The 23,425-nt window shown below is 47.0% G+C and overlaps 1 protein-coding gene across 2 annotated transcripts in view; it reads left to right on the top strand.

The window, feature by feature from the left end:
* Positions 1-21,338, top strand: part of map1aa (microtubule-associated protein 1Aa) — a 45,775-nt gene extending 24,437 nt beyond the window's left edge. For both annotated transcript variants that reach the window (XM_023951844.2, XM_023951845.2), the window contains 5 exons: positions 3,976-4,058; positions 5,219-5,359; positions 6,921-13,737; positions 13,821-14,047; positions 18,453-21,338. In XM_023951844.2, the coding sequence (XP_023807612.1) occupies positions 3,976-4,058; positions 5,219-5,359; positions 6,921-13,737; positions 13,821-14,047; positions 18,453-18,608 (7,424 nt within the window). In that variant the 3' untranslated portion in view covers positions 18,609-21,338. The remainder of the gene's footprint in view (positions 1-3,975; positions 4,059-5,218; positions 5,360-6,920; positions 13,738-13,820; positions 14,048-18,452) is intronic.
* The last annotated feature ends 2,087 nt before the right edge of the window (positions 21,339-23,425 follow it).

Here is a 23,425-nt window from a genome sequence, read left to right as displayed (position 1 = left end):
TGTCAATGGACAGAATAGGGGTTTCTTGCAAGACTTTTTAATATGGGTTACTTTTTTTGTAGAGTTTTTTCTTTGTAAAGGAAGATAAAAAGGTACAAAAACAGAATAGTTTCAAAACTAAAGTAATTTGGGCCCAACTGAAAAAAATAATTAAATGAAACAAACCAAGTGGGACTAAACTGAACATGCCTGACCAGACTCAGCCACCACGCCGACACACTGGGGAAGCTTTATAGACAGGGACAAACCATACTGGACACAAACTAATTAATCTGATTACAAAACAGGGAAACAGAAACCGAACAAACTTCACAGAATGCAAAAGTAGTCTTCTACAAAAAGTGGACTAAATCATTTCCTTTAAATAAGCAAAAATAAAGTCCATGAGGAGAGTTGGCAACCCCTGCAGTTCCCCAGTGGAATTTCCCAATCTCCTCTGCTAATTACTATGGATGGCTCACCTGGGATGGAAACTCAGAAAACAAACAAAAGGCAATAAAATACTTTTTCTCACTTAAAACAAATTAATCAAATGTGTGCATCCATTGTCAATTCATTTTAACTAAACAAAGTAAAATGAATTTTAATTTAAAGAAAAATAAAGAAATACTAACACCTATGTGGTGGTTTGAGGTTGAACCACCACACCCCCCTTCCATTGAGGTGTTCTCCCTACCATGACAAAGGTGGATAAAGGTGGAAAGATTTCATGTAATCCATGGACACCAGTGAAGATCACAAATCATTGAAGAAAAAAGGTTCAGAGCACTGTCTAGTGGGTCTAGATGACCCAACTCCCAATGTTAAAGTGCCTAGGATAGCACAAGGGTTACAATCTGTGATGAACACATTACAGGAAGACTTGGCCTTTGGAACCCTCCCCTCTATTCAGGAAGAAACAGTGGCTGTAAAACAATGATGGGAAATAGGTTGTGTGTCTGTGTGTGTGTGTGTGTGTGTGTGTGGGGGGGGGGGGGTCTGCTGTGAACAGTTGGGAATAAGAAAACCAGATTTCTTTCTTCACACTTCACCCTTAGGGTTTGTTTCCATGGTAACAGACAGGTCAAGGTGCAGAGAGACTAGAGAATTGAGAGTTTTGCATGGTGGGTAACTTTAATGCATTGGTCACATGCCCCCGTACGGGAGGGGGGGGTGGACCCATACGGCTGCCTCAGGTTTTTGGGTTGTTTGGGCCCATGGAGGGTCTTAGAGGAGAGTGGCTGTGTCTTGAGAGGAGTGCAGGTGCGTCACGCGGTTCCCCGAAGGCTCTAATGGCCACCTCAAGGGATGCCATGAAAATGGAACGTACCATTACCGTAAGTGTATCATAGAGCAGTGTTCCCCTGTGGACCGCGGGTGGGGGTTGCCGGGGACGCTTAATTTTGGTGCGATTTTAAAAAGAAAGAAAACCTCTGATAATCAAGATTTTTTTTTAACAATAATGATAATAACAACAGTGGAACATCAATCTCTAGTAACATATTCTGTCAATGGATATTGTGAGTACTATGTAAACAGGCTCAGTGTGGGAAATCACCTGTTGCAATATATGGCTTACTGTTGTTCTTTTTTGTCTGGAAGTCGTGGCCCCTTCTTCCATCTGTTCTGCTGTCCTTGCACTCATCACTTATCCATTTGCAAGGAAACGTTCCACATACAACCTTTCTCATGCATCACGCTGCCAAGTGACTGAAATGTAGCCAACAGATTCCTGTCGATTTTCAAAACTACGTTTTTTCAGAATAAAAGATTGTTCAAATGTAGTAATTCTTCCTGACCAAAATTTACAGCTCAAGTGATCGAAGGTGTAGCTGAGAGAATCCATCCATCCATCCTGTTCCACTCATCTGGGAGTGGGTCGGAGGGGCAACCCCCCAGAGGAGCTGGGAGACGTAGTCTCTCTAGTGTGTCCTGGGTCTTCCCCGGGGCCTCCGCCCAGAATCCAGTTATTTTTCTAAATAAAAGATCTTTTAAAATAAAAGATCGTCGAAACTTAAAAGAAAAATGAAGAACCAGGCATAATTAATTATTTGTTCTGTGGCCCGGTACCAATTGATCCACGGACCGGTCGTTGGAGACCCCAAGACTGGGGATGTCAAATTATTGCAATAATCATGATTAATTAATTACAAACAAATTTGTGTTTTTGAAATCACATTTATCTAATTTTTAATCTATAACTATTATCTATTATGTTAGAGATAATGCCTGTTTAGGTGTCCGTTAAACCCAGTGATTACATTTGTAATCACTACGAAGTATTAACCCTACATATCTGAATTGAAATGACAAGGCAGCCTAACTGCGTTGGATGATTTGCTTCAAAGAAGTCCAATAACGTCTGTTACACCATGGTCCAGGTGAATTTTCTATTGTGATTGGCTGCAGGGTGTGGATTAAAAAGGGATATACCAATGCACACCTATAAAAGATGCTCCGTTGTAGAGGTGTAATATGTGATCGGCCTGCCAGATCGGTGTGGGGGCCTGCGACTAATGATGATGACGTCACACTACAGCAACACCCTTTAGAAAAACTACTTTAAGTGTCGAGATCCTTGTACAAGTCATCCATGTTTCTCAGAAGACCTGTATTAGCGTGTTAACGACCGTACAAACAGTCAAATGTCACAATGTCATCAATAGTCGCAAGCCCCCGTACCGATCTGGCAGGCCGAACACATATTATACCAACACCAGTCACGTAGCCAAAATGTCCTAAACCATTGCGCTGGCCTAATCCGTAAATGGTAACCGCAGCAACAGAAACTCGGAACACAATATTACTAATATTTCTATTAGTATCTGTACATCTATTTCAAATAGATTGTATTCCAATTATTAACTTTTAAAAAAAAATAAAAAAACAGGTTTTCATACCTTATTCCACAGTTCATCACTACAGTGAGACAGTAGAAAAGACATGAGGGATTCTATAGTTTCCTTTCACCAGTTTGGTGAATTTGATCATTTGGAAGACTGAGATGTAGCAGAACAGAAAGATTAAAAATAATCTAAGAAAGAGGAAGTAAGACACCAGGAGGAACTATAACGTCACTCATGTCTTTTCTACTGTCTTGTTGTTGTGATAAACTATGGAATAAAGTACGTCTCTGTCACAAGAACAGGCAGACGGCTGGATCCAAATGCAGCAGGTTTATTAGCTCAGCTAAACGTCCACAAAGGCAGGCAGAAGTCAATAACCGGCATGAGAGCATCAGAGGAGAGACAGGAGTTGTCAGGATCCAGGCCAAGGTCAGGGCGGGCAGCAGGCAAACAGAGTCGGGGTCAGATGACAGAAGATCAGGTCCAGATGTAACGATCGGTAAGGAAGGCAGAGTGGCACTAACAATACTTCTCATTGAGCTTAAGTATGCTGTGGTTGATGAATGAGTGAGAGTCAGGTGTGTGGCTTCCAGGAAGTGTGTGATGGGGTTGCTGGGAGATGTAGTGTGGCTAGAACTCTGGGGACGGCTCCCACCGGTGACCAGAGGGGAGACAGAGTTCTGACTTCTGACAGTCAACATATAACGTATGATGGTATTAATAAAAAGCTGCTGGTCAATATTTTTTTGGCTGCTCAGAGAAGTGTTCCTACAGTTTTTTGTGTTTAACCAGAGACTTTGAACCTGATGGCTTGTTTTTATTTTCTTAATTGAAAATATTCCCCCTTGGTGGTGTAAAAGTAAAGGTTGTGAATCTTATAATAAAAACTTCATAAACATTTCTAGTTGTAGTTTGATCTTTTACTGCACCATAATGTTACTAATTTAAATGAAAATACCTAATCTACGACCTCAACATTTTGTGCAGATCACCTGTATGCCCTGTACAGGTTTGAAGCATTTTTGTGAGCAGACAGCCTGTAGAGCCCGAGAGGGCAGTAGGGAGTAAGGCATTACTAACACCCGTCTGAATTTAAACCAAAAGTCTTATTCAGTCCAGGTCTGACATACCCTCTTTTGTGTTTGCTTAGGCCAAAGGACCCTGCAGCTCCAGAGCGATGACCTTCGGACGGTCGTGCTGGTGAACCCGTCAGAGGAAACGGTTTCCTCCGAGGTGAGTCGCAGGTCAACAAGGAAGGCCTTAGTCCTAAGAGACAGAGAATGGGCACGCTCTTTGCACACTCCTTGTGCATCCTGACAGTTGGAAATGAGCAAGTTAGACAATCAGAGTGTGGATCATGTGGACGTCCTACTGGCAACCATGTATCACGTGCACATCCCGTGCATAAAGCGTTTGTGCACATCCGGTAAGGAGCCAGCGCATACACCTCAGTAACGAGTATGGTTTAAGGACATCATAGGACAGCATCACTCGTACGTCATAAGTACGTGTAGATTACATTATAATAACAAATACTTCAAGACACACTTACCGCGTGGACAGCAACGGTACGTTCCATTTTTGTGACGGTCCTTGAGGGGCCCACATGAGTCACTAGGGCCCTGCGAGACACGCCTGCGCCCCCTTCAAGAACCAAAAAACCTGCAGCCCCCGTGCGCGTCAACCCCCCATACGGGTGCATGTGACGTACCCTTGTGCTAGCTTGTGGGGTCAAGATGACCCCTCTAACGTGCCTTGGCGGCACGTTATCGTTGGGAGTGGGGTCATCTGGACCCCACAAGCTAGCACAAGGGCTACGGCTTAACCATTGCATATTAGTACTTCCCACCTGCACCACAATCTTTCAAATCTAAACCGAGTCTGGTGGGTTCTGGACGAGAAAAGCAGCATGACTCGGATATAAAGACACAAATGTAATGGATGTCTGGGTATTGTCTTTTCAAAGAGCTGGTTCGGTCTGGGGACAGATCTTCAGCTGTACTCTCACCTCAGATCCCTGAAGGAGCAGCTGAACCATGTGATCCTGCAGGATCTCATCATCTCAGGACCTGGCATCACAAGCTCTGTCAGGCCTCACACATCAGGCTGGAAGGACAATCCGCTGCTCTTTTGATGAGTGTCTGAAAAGTCTGTACTTGTGGCATAACTGGAGGTTAAAAATAGAAGAAGCTTCTTCAATGGGTTTATTTTTACAGATGATGATCCGCAGAAACGGAAATAACCTTTAAAAGCTGCTTTGATTGTTTTTAGATTGCTCTGTTGAAATGTGGGGCTGATGCTTTGACGATGTCTGAGCGCTCACACAGCAGTGATGATCATCTGTGTCTGAACGCAGTGAACCTCCAGCTTCTGCATGTCCCTCCTGTGCACAGGCCCGCTCTCTGATCACTGACCGCGCGGCGTTTAAGCTGCTGATCCTGAGCGGCCAGAGCTCCGAGCAGGGAGGAGACGTGCTGCTGCAGGGCGGCGCTTTTACGTGGGAACACTTCTCTGAGATCATCTCCGATCCTCAAGTAAGCCTGCTTGTTTTCTTTTGTTCAAATAAATGGGTTGATGTCACGCTGATGTCACACTAAACGCGATTCCTGCATCAAAGTCGCGTCCGCTGGGTCTCTTTTGACTCCAATTGGTCACTCGACGCTGGTCCAAGAATGTCTTCTCCGTGTGTTTTTAGCTTCACTACTCTGTCCATGAAAGCATTGACTGTACATCATTTACAGCCAATGCATGGAAGACACAGATGTTTAGAGATCAGGTTCGTTTATTGTGAAGAATTCTCACTACGGCGAGCTTCACCGTCTACTGCAGGCGCTGAATCTGAATGACGGACACTTTCAGCGCTACTTCTGTCTCTGAGACCCAGTTTGATGACTTGCTGTCCACGGAGGGAAAAATAAGAATAACATAAAAATGAGTGGATTTTTTGATTGTCTCCATACAAATAAGCAAATACGATAATTATTATAAAATTCAGGAGGGCGATCAAAAACGCCGAAGCTGAATTCCTGATTGGTTGACGTGACGGCTCTTTTTTGCCAGAGTTCAAATGTCTGACAAAGAAGAGGCGTTCACCCCCCGCTCAAATCGCACCGCAGGACCTCTGATTGCGTCTGTACATTGACTTAAAGGGCCTATATCATGCTTCCCTTTAGCCTTTGAGACTAAATTATATCCATAAATATGATACTATCTAACTTTTGACACACTAAAGAACAGATTTTTTAATGACATAAAGCTTATTTTCACAGCTCATTTTTCAAGTCAGTAAGACGATTCGATCTCTGAGGCTCCGCCTTTCGCTCCTTGTGGGTGCCGCCCATTTCCTGACGTAAGAGTTGGCCTCGGCAGCGGGTCTCCGTTTCGCCCATGAAAACAAACAACATCTGAAAGATGTTTTATTTTGAAAAATTGGCCGATTCTCTGTTCCATCCATCTATGTTACCCTTTGACGCAGGCCAAGGCGCTCGTCTCGGTCACATGATTGGATACCGCTAAAATAAAAGCCAGGAGCTAGCAAAATGAGTAAAAAACAAAGGTCTTTGGAAAGTTTCTTTGCCAAGTGGAAAAGGCCCAGCCAGGAGACAGAAAAGGAGCCTTCAAAAAAAGAAAGCTACATTTAATAGACAGCACTTGTTTTTTGCACCATGAGTGTGGTAGGGGGAGAGGATGATGACACCTGTGTGATGTACAATGGCATGCGTGTCAAAATAAAAGCACAGAGGTTGACATGTCAGGTCCCTGCTCCTCCTTAATTGTGACATTGCTCCAATAATTGTTCCCCACATCTCAAAGACCGGTCCGTGAAAACTTTGTGTAACGTTAGAAAGGTTGGCGACCTCTGATTTAGAGGAATACTCAGAAATGAGTGAAATGATCAAAATACCACTTTAAGGCTGTTTTTGTGAGGAATTAATGTTATTATTCACTTAAAAGCTCAAAAAAGGATTTTGCATGATATAGGCCCTTCAATATTGAACATGGACACCCCGATGTGGGAACTGCATTCAGTGTGAATGCAGCTTTAGAGGTGGTCACACAAGCTCACACGTGCATTTGTCTGATCCTGTGCTGCAGGTGATCGAAGTCCTGTCCAGGAACTCTGCCAAGCCAACCGCAAAGCTCACAGTTTCTTGTCAGGGAGACGGGGGCTGGAGCTCCCTGGGCCAAAGCCAGGAGCAGCTGCCGCTGAGGGGTCTTCTGGAATACAGTCTGAACCCAGAACCACATCTCCCCGACATGGACGGAGTCACAGAGTTCACTGAGTACATCTCAGAAACGGTGGACGTGCCGTCCCCCTTTGAGCTCCTGGAGCCGCCCACTTCTGGGGGGTTTCTGAAGCTGTCCAAGCCCTGCTGCTACATCTTCCCCGGAGGCAGGGGCGACTCTGCCCTGTTTGCCGTTAACGGATTTAACATCCTGGTGGACGGAGGGTCAGAGAGGAAGTCCTGCTTCTGGAAGCTGGTTCGACACCTGGACAGGATCGACTCTGTCCTCCTCACACATATCGGTGCAGATAACCTTCCTGGGATCAATGGATTGTTCCAAAGGAAAGTTGCAGAGCGGGAAGAGGAAAAGAACCGAGGGTCCGGTTCCTGCAGCAGCAGTGAGTGGATGAAAAACCTCATCTCTCCAGAGCTCGGGATTGTCTTCTTTAACGTTCCAGAGAAGCTCAGGATGCCTGAGTCTACGCTGAAGGTGAAGAGGAGCATCGAGGAAGCATCTCTAACACTGCAGTATCTCAACAAGCTTGGCATTACTCCAGAGCCTCTCCACAGGGCTGCCAGCAACACCATTGAACCCATCACCTTATTCCACAAACTTGGTGTGGGGAAGTTAGACATGTATGTCCTGAACCCTGTGAAAGACAGCAAAGAGATGCAGTTCCTAATGCAGAAATGGGCCGGCAACAGCAAAGCCAAGACGGGGATTCTGATGCCCAATGGGAAGGAAGGGGAGATTTCTGTCCCCTACTTGACCTCCGTTACTGCGCTGATAGTTTGGATTCCGCACCGCCCAACAGAAAAGATTGTCCGGGTGCTGTTTCCAGGAAACGCTCCGCAAAATAAAATCTTTGAGGGTCTGGAGAAACTGAAGCACCTGGACTTCCTCCGGCACCCAGTGGCCACTCAAAGAGACATGACATCCGGGGCTCCGCCTCCCATCATCAAGCAAACAAAAATCCGATCCAGAGCGGACAGCAAGGAGAGTCTTAAGTCATCCCCCAAACCCCACGCCAAACCAGGCAAGAAAGAGAGCGGCAGCCACGAAGAGGAGCCAAAGGCTGACGCCACGAAGGAGAAAGAAAAGAAAGACGAGAAAAAACCCAGAAGTGAAAGCTTGAAGGCCACTAAACAGCAGAAAAACAGCGAGGTGGCGCCGGGAGCAGGCAAGAAGAAAACATCCAAGGATAAAACGTCAAAGCTAGAGAAAACATCTAAGATGGACGAAAAGAAAGACAAAGAGAAAAAAGAAACAAAGAAAGAAAAAGTGAAGAAAGACGAGAAGAGTAAAAAGGATGAGAAAAAAGAGACTAAAGCCAAGGAGAACAAAAAGAAGGATCTGAGTAAACCTGAGCTGAGAAAAATGACCAAACCTGACCTAAAGCCACTCACAGCAGAGGTGAGAAAAACGCTGCACAAGGCAAAAGCTCAGGCTAAGCCCAAGGCCATCCGGAGTAAGGCTGCTAAAGAGGAAGCCAATGAGAAGAAGCCGACTCCAAAGAAGCCTGCTGAGGAAGCTGCTCTGGCTGATCGCTCCATCACCTCCTCCCCGGAGGACCTCACTGCAGACTTTGAGGCTATAAAGCTAGAGAAGACTCTGAAACCAGAGGCCGAGCCTGTCCAGAATGATGGGATGTCTGGTGGCCTGCTGGGGCTCTCAGGAACCAATGTTTGTAGGTCAGTTTCACCCTCAGAGAGGCCCGCCTTCCCGACCTCGGAGGTGAAACCTTCCAAATCCGAGCCCCCTGTAAAACAGGAGGGAGACAACAAAAGCACAGCAGAGCCGGCTGCCTCAGCTGAGTGGACGGATGGACACGCTGACTTTGACAAGAAACATGAGGAGGAGAGGATGGAAAAACATGACAAAGACTCTGTGAAGGGGAGAGACCGCTCAAAGAAGAGCGAGAGCTCGGAGGAGGAGGAGGGTGATGTCATTGAAAAGGCAGAAGTAGAGGGAACAGAAAATGAGGAGGTCCAGAAGTGTCAAGCAGAGGAGGTGAAAAGGGAAAAACCCATGAAGGAAGGCGACACGAAAGCAGCAACAGCCTCGGCCTCCGAGCAGTTCTCTTTCATCCAGGATGAGACCATGCCCGCCTACTCTGAGACCGAACAGACCATCTCAGACGAGGAGATCCACGAGGACGCCGAGGACAGGATCCCACAGCTGCGCTACGACGTGGGCACCTGTGAAGTCTCTGTTCCCGATGTTCCTGGCACCTTTGAGACCATGCATGGCATCAGAGAGATGAAGAGCTCTGCAGGTCCAGATGCTGCAGATGTGAAACCCAAAGTCTTTGTTGGAAGTCATGAGCCTGAGCTCGCACCTTTCCCTGCCATCATTGCTGCTCCCCTCGCTGAAGAGGAGCACATCTCTTCTGCCACATCCATCACAGAATATGACAAACTGTCCTCTTTCACCACTGAAGACCAGTCTGTTGCCTCGGTGACAGCACCTCAGACGGAGGACATGGGGAGGAGCTCTCTGCTGCTAGACGCCATCAGCAACGCCCCTCTGCGCGTGGAAGCCGCTCAGGGTAAAGACTACCTCCACTCAGCAGGAACCATCTCCCCCACCTCCTCGCTAGAAGACGACAAGTGCTTTAAGTCTCCTTCCTCTGATGAATATCAGCCCAACATTCTAGAAATAGAAGGGGACACAAAAATAAGGTCAGTTCACGAAGAAGAAGAAGAAGACGAGGAGGAAGATGAGGACGAGGACCAAACCCCCAATGTTGACATCCCTTTGGCAAAGCTTCAAGAGGGATACGAGCACGCAGCTTCCATGATGCTCCAGGAGCACCAGAAGGCTCCTCCCCTCGTTGGCCGCCACACTGCAAAAGAACAGCAGAGTGCCACCAGCACAGAAGGACTCGGGACAGTTGAAGTAAACCACATCATGCCGCCTCCATCGTTCCCCACTGAGCTGGACTACTTCAGTCAGGAGGGGGAGGAAAGATGCTTAAGTCCTGAGGACAGCACAGTCAGATTGACCCCCCCCTCACAGTCTGTACGCACCAGCAGCAGCGCCTCACCAATCGAAGGAAAAGCTCTAAAGACAACAGACAAAGATCGCCTGGAGACCAACGTGACAGCTGACGTCCACAAAGCAGAGACATCTGTTCCTATCGCTGAGGATTCCTGCCTGCCAGGTGACCTCACCGAGGAAGTTCTGTTCAGTACAGACAGATCCAAACCTGCTGAAACGAGCCCCGACTTACCTTCTGCACCAGCTTCCAGTGGAGAGCAGCCTCATTTCATGCAGAAAAAGGAGGAAACAGCCTCAAGTCCTGATGATGGCACCAAGAAAACGGCCTTACTCCCACAGTCTGTACCTTCGTTTGCAGAGAAGGCTTTTGAGCTGCCAGACCAAGAAAAGACGGCACAAGCTGACATCCCCAAACAGGAAAAATCCGTTACCATCTTAGATCACGCCTCCTTCATCGACCTACCAGGTGACAAGGCCACGCCGGAGGTGTCTGAGGAGTCTGATGAAACCAGTGAGGAGGAGAATTTAGCCAAAACTGATTTGCAACCAGCTGTAAAGGCAAAGCTCATGGAAGCAAAGGAGGGATGCTTCTTAGACGACGACTTTACATTTGAAGAAAAACCTGATGAAACCGAGAGAAGCGTCACGATTACTGACGGCACACAAGTGTCCTTTAGCAAAGCGGAAGAATTACAGTCTCGGGTTAGGTGTTCTGATGATGATGATGATGAACCAGATGACGCCTCTCCGAGTGGGGACAGACCTATACCCTCGTCCACTAATCAGGACAAGGCAGACCAAAAGAATGAACTCAACGAGAAAGGAGAGGTTCATTTGAAAGAAGGCGAGAAGAGCGTTCATTTCAGTCTTACTGATTTTTCAGAGAAGGACAGAAAAGAAAAAGTCGTGTATATGAGGCAGGACACGCCCTATGTGTACGGAAAAACCTTCACCTACGCCGACGTGTATGACAGCAAGACCAGCTCCGTGGACTCTGACTACTACAGACAGGAGTCTGAAGACAAGGCCGTCAGCGACGCCGCCGCAGGGACTGACGCGCTGTCAAAGAGTCCCGAGCACCCCTTCCCCACCACAGTCATGGACAGGACCTCGGAGAAGAAGGATGCACCTATGTCCCCCCCATCGTTCTCCTCCCTCCCAGAAAAAGAAGCTTTCCTGGGCGGCGAGAAAGGCGCTTGCTTGGAGATCGACATGAGTAAATTCACTGCAAGGGATGAGGAAGATTACGATGATGATAAAGTCCTTGATGATGATGAGGACGAAGATGAGGAGGAGGATGAGGACAATGAAAGTAGCATTGACTCTGATGTGGAAAAAGATGGCAAACAGAAATGTCAGCGGGACACAAAGAGCCCGCTCAGCGCCTCAGAGAAGCCAGAGTCCATGGTTTCAACGGTGGGGGGCGGGTTTACCTGCCAGGGTGAGACCGGTACACAGGAGAGCAGCCCCAGCTATTTGAACAAGTTCACTGATGATGCCAACACGGATTGCTCACCTGCCAGTGCAGATCCTGCAGACTTAGGCTCCACGGGCGCAACTGGCTACTCCGGTTACCCCGCTGGGTTTGAGGAGAAAGAGCTGTTTTCATCACGTCAGAACAGAGACGAAGAAAAAGAAGCTTTTCATTTGAAATCAAGAGATGAGAGTTATAGCCAGAAAGACAGAAGTGACCTTAGTTATGAAAAGCAGAAAACTCCAGATGTACCGAGTAAAAGCTCACTGGATACTAACTTTCAGTACTCCACCACAACAGCCTTGGGGTACTCCTCTTCCTCAGCTTACAGCTACTCCTCCTCCACTTCAGGTTCCCTTTCCACAAGCCGTCAGTTTGGGGAGGAACTGGAGACGCCTGCCTCTGTGGAGCCTCCATTCGAGTACTCATCCTTTAAAGAAGAGAACATGCTTGGTGCTGATCCTCCTGTCCCCAGTTCAGCTGCAGCCAAACACGACTATCTAGAAGTTTCTGAGAAACTGAACCCACCAGCAACCACAGCTGTGTCCTCTTCCCCGTCAGCCGCTTTCTCACCTCGTGGCACATGTGAGGAGTCAATGAGGGTTCATGCAGCTCCAGGCAAAGGCCCTCAGTCTGGCTGCTTCTATAGGCCTGAATGGCCTGAAGGGACCAAGGCAGCGGACTTTGGGTTGAGAGCAGATCCGTTTTCTCAACTGTCAGACTTTTCAGTAGACAAGGAGGCTGCCAGCGCAGCTCTGTTTGGGGTCACCTCCTCCCCTCGGCCAGACATCGAAGGCAAGCACTACTTTGAGGAGACTGACAGCAGTGAAGACGAGGATGAGGAGGTGTACATGCATGACATGGCTCGTAGGTCTCCTTCCAGCGGCCCGACGGGCAGCATCTCATTCCTAAACAAACCTGTCGCTCCAGCTGTCAGTGGAAAGGTCGGGGCCGTTCCAGATGTTCTGGCTTCTTACATGGCATCCCCTCCCAGGTCCGGTGTGCAGGACGGAGCAAACAGACCTGCGGAGGCCAGTGGAGGTTCCTCTGTGCTTGCTGGGGCAGCAGCATGTGGTCCGGTTTCTGGCCTGACCAGGGTGGAACCCAGACAGGAAGCAGCAGGTTTTACCAGGAGTATGTATGAGTGGGAAATGGCAAAGTCCCAGATGGGCATGGTACCTGGAGAATCCCCTCCCCATTGTCGCCATGAGGAGGAGTTTGAAGAGGAGTGTGAGATGGAGCCAGAGTATCCCGCCCGCCCCCTGTCCTTGTCCTCTAAAGAGCAGCTGTTTCACTCACCGTTTCACGCTCAGGAATGCAGTCGGGACGAGCTGGATGACGAGGATGACAGTGACCAGGATGCCCCCACAGGCGCCATTTCCTCCTTCACCAGCCGCTCCTCTCCCGGATACTCGTCTTCTGAGTACAGGCAGCGCAAGGAGGACCTCTCACCGTCCTTCATCAACCCCTGTAGGCAGCATTTCTCAAGTGACGAGGACGATAGGGAGGCAGGTCACTGGAGCGATCAGTCCCAGGAGGGGGACGAGCACGACCTGTCTGTCAAGAGAAGGGCCCACAAGCAGCCGTACCATCACCAGTCCCACAGCAAGGACAGCAGCTCTCTGCAGCCCACTGGTGAGATGTTGACAGGATCAGGACCAGCCGCAGAAGACACCCCCCCCACCTCCATTAGTGAGTCTCTTGCTTCTCAGTCAGACTCTGAGGGGCCTCGAGGTGCCGAAGAATCCACCTCTGTTACTGGGGATGGCAACCTTGACTCAGATGAAGACTTTATGCCGATTAATAAATCTGCCTCAGGTCATGGCAACCATCCATCTGGTTCCAGGAGGAGCCTCGACCCTCCCCCTGCTCCAGTCAGGGACCCCCATCCTCACCGACCCTACCCAGATGTATGCATGGTGGATCCTTGTTCGCTGGATAATGGCTCCGCCAAGAAAGAGCCAAAACCTAGGAGCTTAAAAAAGGCCTCAGGGAGAACCAAATCTTCATCTCCAGCTAAGCGCAAGAGGTCCCCCATGCCTGTGAAGCAGATGCTTTCCCCCTGTGGGGCTCAAACAAAGAAGAAAGATTCAGACAAGAGCTCACGGATGTCTCGTCTGTCGGACGGACAAGGTTCCAAAGACGACGACCACTCCAGATCGAGCTACAACCCTGGAAAAGGCCTGACAAATGGTGTCAAGACAAGTCCAGGTAAAAAGGCACACTGTCTAGACACAGCATGGATTCATGACTTTTCAAAGGTTCTCCTCATTCCTTTGACTTTCCTCTGCCAGGTTCCCAAAAGCCTGGCTCTGTGGCTGCTCCAGCTTTTCCCATTTTTGTGGACCTGGCCTACATTCCCAACCACTGCAGCGGCAAAAATGTAGACCAGGAGTTTTTCAAACGAGTTCGTTCCGCATATTATGTAGTGAGCGGGAACGACGCAGCTGGTGGGGAACCGAGCCGGGGGGTCCTGGATGCCCTGTTGGACGGAAAAGCTCAGTGGGGATCAAACCTTCAGGTATTTTCAAAAGAACTGTTGACTTTTCTCTGATGCTTCAATTTGGTGACATGTGTCTTTATTCATGTTAAACTAAAGAAATAAAAAGTGAATTCAATTCAATTTCCTTCTAAGTACCAATTCCAAAGTACCAAAGTACCAGTTGTGCTCATACGTTTACATTCCTAAAAGCAATTGATCATTTCTTGGTCTTTTTTCATAGAATATGAATGATAACAAAAAAAAACTTGTTTTCCACTCATAGTCAGCGGTTGGATGAAGCCATTTATTGTCAAAAATAAGCTGTTTACCCCTTTTTGAATCAAATGACCTTGTTCAAAGTTTACCAAGTTGTTAATGAAGTTCTTGTATTGCCTCCTTTTGCACCAATAACAGCTTGACGTGACGGATGAGGTTCTTTCTTTTCTCTAATGGTAAAGCCGCCTGGAAAACCTCAAGTTCCTCTAATAATAATGAGGTCAGGAGACTGAGACGGCCACTCCAGAACCGTCACCTTGTTCTGTTGGAACCAATGACAGCTGGACTTGGCCTTGTGTTTTGGATCTTAGTCATGTTGAAATGTTCAGGTGTGTCCCATGCGCAGCCTTCGAGCTAAAGACTGTACACTTTCATCCAGTTTCTTCTGATAATGTGCTGCATCAATCTGGCCTTCAATTCTGACCAAATTTCCTGGGACTTTGTAGCTCACACATCCCAAAACCATCAGCGAGCCGCCTCCGTGTTTCCCAGTAGGAATAGTGTCCTTTTCATCAGAGGCCGTGCTGACTTCTCTCCAAATGCTGTCTTGGCCAAAAAGTTCAGTCGTGGTCTCATCTCTCCAAAGGACTTTGGTCCAGAAGTTTGGAGGCGTGTTTCTGTGCTGTTTGCCGTATTTTAAGCTGACAACTCCACCATGCAGCCCATTTTTCATCAGGTGCCTCCTTATTAACCCTTGTGCTATCTTAGATGACCCCACCCTTCCATTGACGTGTTCTCCCTACCATGACAAAGGTGGAAAGATTTCATGTAATCCATGGACACCAGTGAAGATCACAAATCATTGAAGAAAAAAGGTTCAGAGCACTGTCTAGTGCAGGGGTCGGCAACCTTTTTTACTCAAAGAGCCATTTGGGACCGCCCCTAATAAAAAAGAAAGCACCCGGAGCCACAACCCGTTTTGACATCATTATATATATTATGCATGTATATGTTATTCAAAGGTGCTCATTACGTCGATCGCGATCGCCCGGTCGATCTTCAATGACGTGAGTGTTGATCGCGGGCCAGAAAAAAAAAAAAGAAGTACCGGTACTTCTTTAAAATCCATCAAAGTCCTCACTGAGAAGTACGGGACTTGATTGACATGTAGATTGGCCAATCGGACATCGTCTGAAGCATACGTCGCTGCAAATGCACATTATGTTCTTTAAAGGATGATACCGCGGCCGCGTGTGGGCGGAGCTACTGGTTCTGGTCTGAACGCTGCATGGAGCGATGTGTTTATCAATGCATGGAAGACACTGAGAATGTGGAGAGATCAGGTTTATTATTTTGAAGAGTTCTACTTGGTAATCATGTTTCCATGTTTGAGTTCATAAAATCATCCCAGAGAAAGTCTCTGCTTCAACTCCTGCAGGGAAAGCCGCGTCTCAATCTAACGCCATGTTTGCATCTCTGACAGAGTTTGAAGCCAAAGCCCCTCCTCCGCCTCTCTACCTGCTTTTCCTCTCTACCTGTTCACCTGTTCACATCCTCTGCAGCTGAGATTTGTTTCCCCCGCGCTCCTCAGTGTGTCCTACACAGAGAGCACAAAATACGGTAGTCGGGGCGCTCCAGCGCCGCACAAGGGTGAAAGAGCCGGATGCAGGTTATAGCGGGGATAGAGCGGGTTAAGCAAATGAATGCAAGAAGGCGGCCTGCTGAAGAAATATTCAATAGTGTAAACATTTTATTATTAGTCTGAACTATCTTTTATTTAGAAAAATATTTTATTTTATCAGTCCAGTACGAAAAAGAACATTAACAAAAGCTGTGTTGGGCAGTTTTTGGCTGGGTCTGGCGGTTTTCAGATGACTTTTCGGCTGGAAAACTGTGACTATCTGGCAACGCTGGCGCGAACTCTCTGTCATCAGTGAGTTGGCCTCTGCCCCGCGGCACGTCAAGTTCCCGGCAGAAGATGGGAGTGTTTATTGAAGCCGCCCCGCGTGCCTCTCCCTCCTATCAGCTCTGCAGGTCTCGCCCGATAAATACGAGCTCATTACGAAGCTGTTTTTTACGTGGCTCGCGCTTCGTGCGGAGCCAGCAGCGCCTTTGAAATGCTATGAAAAATGAACAAACTAAAATAAAATTTAATTATTATAAAATACTCATTATTTTACCATGTCACAGGGAGCCACAACAGATGGATGAAAGAGCCACATGTGGCTCCGGAGCCATGGGTTGCCGACCTCTGGTCTAGTGGGTCTAGATCAGTGTTTTTCAACCAGTGTGCCGTGGGAGATGGTCAAGTGTGCCATGGGAAATGACCCATTCATTGACTGATCTAAAAACGTTTCCCATCTCCAGGAAATCAGCTCTTTGTTCATCCAAACAGGCCCTGATAAAACACTGAGGAGTTAGGAATATAAAAGATCGTAAAATACTTTTTCTTTGCGTTTATTTTATTTTATTTAAGACATTTTGATAAGAATGACGGTACCGCGATTCAGCTGCACCTTCGGCTGTATTTTGGAAAAGTCCCGTCCCTTTAACTGTCTCCACCAATCATTCTTGGAGGCTTAATCACATGTCATCAGTCTGACCAATCAGAAGTGGTTAAAGTCTTCACTTCCTTGTCCCGATTTAGCACGTAAAGTCGCTCAGTTCTAACAAAAATACCAGCTAAAGTTCGTCTTTAGCGGTGTAGCTTTCCACAGAATCTGGTGTCAGACCGTGGAACAAGTGAACAAAACAATGAAGCTCCGAAAAGCGATCTCCGGCCATTTTATGCACTACATCTCCCACGATGCATTGGGTTGTGAGAGTGACAGCGCACAAGATCTGTTGTTAAACGTCTTGAAACCAACGAACACACATCAAACTGTTTTTAAATCTTCTAACTTAACTTTTATTGCATCTTTTAGAAAAAAACAGCTGTAGTTTCCAGCTTTTTCTGCAACAATTATCTCAAAAATGCATGTGAGATTGTGGAGGGGCTGTAGATCAATACAGACTGAGTTTCTCCTTTTTTTTAATTTTTGGATGCTGGTGTGCCGCGGGATTTTTTTAAGGTTAAAGTGTGCCGTGGCTCAGAAAAGGTTGAAAAACACTGGTCTAGATGACCCAACTCCCAACGTTAAAGTGCCTAGGAGAGCACAAGGGTTAAAAAAAATGAAAATTCTGGATGACATGCCTGCGCCTCACCTTAAGAGATCAGGCTGATTTATTTAGAAGAATTCTACTAAAGAATGAGTCGTCTGGGTTCAATAGATCAGACAGAGACTCTCCCAGTACTGTGAGCATCACCACCTACTGTCTCTCTGTGACCCACTTTGATGACTTGCTGTCCCGCGTTAGTCAGAGGAGTAAAGAAAAAAGAAATGGAAAAAAAAGAAATAAAAAAAAGTTTTTTGTTGTCTTGATGCAAATGAGAAAAATATCCAAAGTTCAGGTAAAGAACAATCAAATTCTCTCCACGTTGGTTTTGGACTCCTGCCGATTACGTCAGTATACATGTTGAAAGTCCTTGATTGGTTGATGTGACGCATCTTATTCCCCAAGATTCCGATTTTTTTACTCTGGAGGCACCGCGAGGGCCAAATGACGCTGTTGCCAGAGAAAACATGTCGCACCCTACGTTTAAGCCGCCTGACTGAAGGTTAAAACCAGGACACCTCAGATCGCATTCACTGACTGCAGCTTAAGGCTTTTGATGTTCCTACGACCAAAAACCCGCAGCGCCTGTACGGGTCAACCTCCAGTCTGGATGGATCTGACCAAGACTTGAGACTGAAGGGGGGGGGCTCGTTGAGAACCAGGATTTTCCCAACAAGCTGCATGATAAAAAACCTTGCAAACTGTGTTGGCGTCTTGCTGATAGGTATTTATGTAGGTATTTTTGTGCGACTGTCCAGTCTGCTGTGGTTTATTCATGTAAAGCAGGGGTCCCCAAATCCAGGCCTGGAGGGCCGGTGTACATGTTTTCCAAACAACCTGCCATTGAAGCTCCTTATTGGCTAAACACACCTGATCAAGGTAATCAGCAGCAAAAAACGTAAGGTTTCTGTTAAGTCAGCAGGACACCGGCCCTCCAGGCCTGCTGGGGACCCCTGATGTTTAATTGAAGGGTTTGTTAAAGAAAGCCAGGGCTTTGGTGTTTCTTCCTGTTTTGAAGTCTCTGTGTCCCTTCACCCCCACCTTCACATCTGACTCTGTGGTTATCTTTCAGGTGACGCTGATCCCCACCCACGACACTGAGGTCACTCGCGAGTGGTACCAGCAGACCCATGAAAGGCAGCAGGAGCTCAACATCATGGTTTTGGCCTCCAGCAGCACCGTTGTCATGCAGGATGAGTCTTTTCCAGCCTGCAAGATCGAGTTTTAGGGTCTCATCAGCTTTGTAATTCCTCCTCAGTGCGGGCTGAAACATAAAGCTGCCTCTGCTCGCCTGCCAGTTGGAAAATTCGAGGATCACTTTTCCTTTTGGCACTTATTTCTAGGCTTTCTAATAACTTTTTGTTTTCCATCCTTCAGCCGGTCATACTTTCTGTCCTCTGATCTGATGTGTTTCTCTGAATCGAGGACCTCTTTTTCCATCTGCCCATGTTCTGATGAAGGTTTTGTTGCTCTTTGCCTGACTTAACTGAAGCACAAAGTCAAACACATCAATAACTAAATCGGACTAGAAAACAATCTGGATCCAACTGTCCGCTAAGCTTTTTACGAATCGTGGTGCGTCGGATTCTGACTTAGTAAGAGTAGGATAAAAGGTAGAGCCAACCAGTCTGTCGTTCTGTGCCGTAGTTTAGGGAACAACCTGTCCAAGAATCTGTGTGACGGTGGATCCTTGCAGTTTTCCAGCATCTTTAACGATGAACACAAAGCTCTCCAACTGTTTCTGTTGTCCTTGGTGTACTTGTGGGTGTATTAGAAGCAAACGTTTGCTCGTAGAAGTCAGAGAAGCATTGACGCCAGCTGAAAAATCTCCTTGAATATCCCAAACTCTGCAGAGAACAGAGGATGCACAGGCGCACGGCTGCCGAAGCAAAGATTGTCTTCAGCTTTGACTGCGGGAACCCACCTGTTAAAAGAACCAGTCTTATGTGTGGCTCAGCTGCTGACTCACTAAAGGTCACACAGAGGTCACAGCCTAATCAAACTTTAAAAATTTGTATTTCAGCTGCCACTCTTAAAAGCACAAAAGGTTTGCTGGACCAGTCCTGCTCATTTGTTTAACGAAAGGCAACCAGCCTGCATCAAAGTAAAGGTTTTTTTTGCTTTGCAGACAAATTCGTTTTGGATCTATTTTTGACCTGAGGTCAGTGTTTCTGCAACAACGACCAGCATCTGTAACATCCACCTTCAAGTCAAGCCTTTTCCTCTGGGAAACATGTGTGCATGGTTCCATGGAAACATACATGCACTGAAGCATGCACACGCCGACCCAGAATGAACCTGCAGCTTCTGCTCACTGAGCGACGGATGCATTCCAACACAAATGCACAAAACTCTACGGTCACTAAAACCCGCTTGCACAGAACAATGCACATGCTGAAGAACGCGCCAACAGAACCCTTCATGCACCGAAACACGCCGTGAAACGCTGCGCACACTGAAACAACTGCACTCAGATATGGGTGTACAGAGCCACTCGCACACATGAAACTTTGGTCACACTGAAACACGGGCTTTCAAAGATTTGCTTTAAATCATGCTTGCAAAAACCATGTATGCACAGAACCCTGGACCGACTAAAACGTGTGCACAGAACCATGCAGGCCCTAAAACGTGTGCATGGAACCATTCATTGTCCAAAAAGGGAAAACATGGAAGTATTTGTGCTCTGAATCGTGCATGCATAGAAACATGTGTGCATAAAACAAAAAAAGACGCATTCAGCGTCAAAAAAGCATTAAACACTTAACAATACGTGCTTTTACACATGCATGTACATTTACATACAACCCACTAAAATGATCATTGGCTAAATTCCAAGCTTGATAACATGTGAGAACTGAAATATATGCATAAAATAAATAAACCTTTACATGCTCCATGTATGCGTACATGTACCCGAGTGTGCATTGAAACATGCATGCACAGAACCATGTGTGCTTTGGTAGACCCATGCATAGAGTCATGCGTGCGCTGAAACATGCACAGGAACATGTGAGCACTGAAACACGCGTGCTCCTTTACAAACCACGTGGGCGCAGAAATATACGTGCACAGAACCATGCCTTTGCTGAAGCCTGTGTGCACCGGACCATTAGTGGGCTGAAACACGCACGGCTTCAGCGAGCTCACGCCGAATTGTACGCAGACTTTGAACTGCTTTCATGGAACTATGCGTGCATTGAAGCATGCGTGTGTGGAGGCGTGTGCACATGAATGGTTTTGTACGCGCTCCGTGACATAGGTCCGTGGAACCATACGTGCACATAAACAGACTGGCTGTAGGGCTGCAGAGACTTGAATGTGAAGATGCAGATTTACCTTTACATTCCCAATGGAGGGCTTTCATCTCCTGGTTGCCTTGGTTACGGTGCATCACATGGTACACAAAGAATTTTCTCGCAATAAGAACACGACCCACCCCTGACATCGGGAAGAAAACCCGTCTGACCTGCCACCTCCCTTTCTACCGGCCATGACATTCCAGATTAAACCGTTTAGGCACCAAATCCCGGCTTCAAACAACACTGCACACATGTATGCAAACACGCCAAGCCAGACTGCCAGACTCACGGTGAGGTTTTTACCCGCTGCTTTTCTTTTGTTTTCCTGTTTTGTAAACTGACTGCGCTGCCTGAGTTGTGTATGGGAGACAAAAACAAAGCAGAAGACATTGATTGTAACCAGAAATAAGTTAGTGTGGGGGTCCAGTGAGGCCCGCTTGCTAATGCATGTGCACCCCCACCTGCTAAAAGTGTAGAACTGCTCCTTCAAAGAGCTCCCGGCGGTTCTGCGTCTTTCTGCTTCTTGGTTTTTAATCTTCTGTTGTACGTGCAATATTCTGCTGATCTCTCTTTAAGTGTTTAGAGGCAAATATTAAACAGAGTTATTGTTGAAAGATGAAAAGTGTGAAGAGAAATAAAAACATTTCCTGAAACAATCTGGCTCGGCTCCCTTTTTTGGCTACGTTCACACTGCAGGCTGAAACGACCCAATTCCGATTTTTTTGCCCCTATGCGACCTGTATCTGATCTTTTTATAACAGTCTGAACGACACAGATCCGATCTTTTCAAATGTGACCCAGGCCACTTGGGTATGTGGTCTTTAATCCAATACGTATCTGATCTTTTGAAATGCGACCTCTGTCTGACCGGTGAGGCCACATGAACCCGACCCGTACGTCATTGAGACGCTACAAACGTTGTGTGTTGAAGTAGGCGGGAACTAGAAAATAAACATCAACCATGGCGGACGATGCTGCTGAGACCAGTCAGTGGAAGGGAAGCGAGGTCACCGATTGGATTCATATTTGGGGTGACAGCTCTATTCAGGACAAACTCCAGGGCTCTTATCGCAACCGTACGGATTTTGAAAATATTTCCAGCGGAATGGCCGATCGTGGTGTTGAACCTTTCCCACGATGACTTTTCTTCCCTTTCAGACCGTCACGTGGTCAGAAGCGCGGGGGACCGAAGGCGCATCCTCTTCCGGGGTTCACTTCCCCGTTGGGACCCTTAGATTCTCTAGAGCGGGTTAATAAAGAGTCCATAGCATTTATTCTGGGGGAAACCTTCTTCTTTTATTACCGTTCTCCTTCCTCCAGAACACACAACATGAATGCGCGCCCACACTGCCCCCCTTATTCTCCACCTCGCTGCAAGTGTTGCAGCGCATACACATCCACATTCCACAACAGTGGGTACAGACGATCCTGGCTGTGTCTTCTTAACCCTTGTGCTATCCTAGGCACTTTACCATTGGGAGTTGGGTCATCTAGACCCACTAGACAGTGCGCTGAACCTTTTTTCTTCAATGATTTGTGATCTTCACTGGTGTCCATGGATTACATGAAATCTTTCCACCTTTATCCACCTTTGTCATGGTAGGGAGAACACGTCAATGGATGGGGGGGGGGGTCATCTAAGAGAGCACAAGGGTTAAAATGAGAATATTGTAATTGTGCTGCTCCTTTGTGAAAATAAATTTAAAATTGCAAAAAGAGCTCTGCTGTTTACAACACTGTTGTTGACATCCATTGCTAACGTTAGCTACTTCCACAAACAACACGTGACGTCGTTCACCATTGAGTACTCTTCTGAGCATGCGGGTCACTTCTGGGTCATTTCACGTTCACACAGGAGATCACAAAAGTTCACATTCAATTGGAAATGTGAACGGAATTGGAATGGAATGGAATTGAGCATTAGGCCCTGCAGTGTGAACGTAGTTCTCTGCATCCAAATGTTTGCAGAGAAGTTTGCAGCTTTTTTTGTGTAACTGTAAAGATTACAAAGAGGTAACGGGTGCGGAGCATCGGGATGGGGACAGGGGGGGTCATGAACTCATCTGAGATTAGAACCATCTGAAGATCTGACAAGTCTTGCAACAAAATGAAAAAACCTTTTTGAAGACAAAAGTCTTGTTCCAGCAGGCCTCGAGGACTGAAAATAGAGATCGACTTGAACTGAAAAGAAAAGCGAGTGAAGTGAGCGAGCCTGACTGCTGTGTGTATGTGGGGAGGCGGGGTCACTGCTGTGACGTCTCCTCCTTTGACAAATGTTTAGGACAAAGAAAAGCAAAACGTTTTTTGACCTGATCTAGCTGCAGGTGTTTTACAGGATAGTCTTTGCTGATAGCTCTGACTCTGAGGAACACTGCAGAGGATCACTGAGGCGGCTGCAGGCTTCCCTGCACTTCATTCCCCACAAATCATTACACCTCCACACCCATGACTGTCAGCTGCAGGGGTGTCTGAGATCCTGCAGAGGCAACTAGCAGCTCTGCTGCTGCAATTCTCCTTCATTCATGTTCTGATTCTGCATAAATGGAGACATCCGGATCTACAGCAAACTAGATATTTTTTTCACTTTGGTCCTACTACTTCAAAAGCTACACAAACTCCTAAATGCATTTAAACACAAGGCGCGAAGTGGCTGGGATGAGGGTCAGCACCCTGAAGTCTGAGGCCATGGTTCAAAATTCAGGTTCTCCTTCCTGGTGGAGACAACAGCAAGACACCTCCATGA

The sequence above is a fragment of the Oryzias latipes genome, chromosome 3, assembly GCF_053564925.1.
Source record: "Oryzias latipes strain Hd-rR chromosome 3, Olatipes_Hd-rR_3.1".
Classification (NCBI taxonomy): Eukaryota; Metazoa; Chordata; class Actinopteri; order Beloniformes; family Adrianichthyidae; genus Oryzias; species Oryzias latipes.
This window is presented reverse-complemented; position numbering and strand designations above follow the sequence as displayed.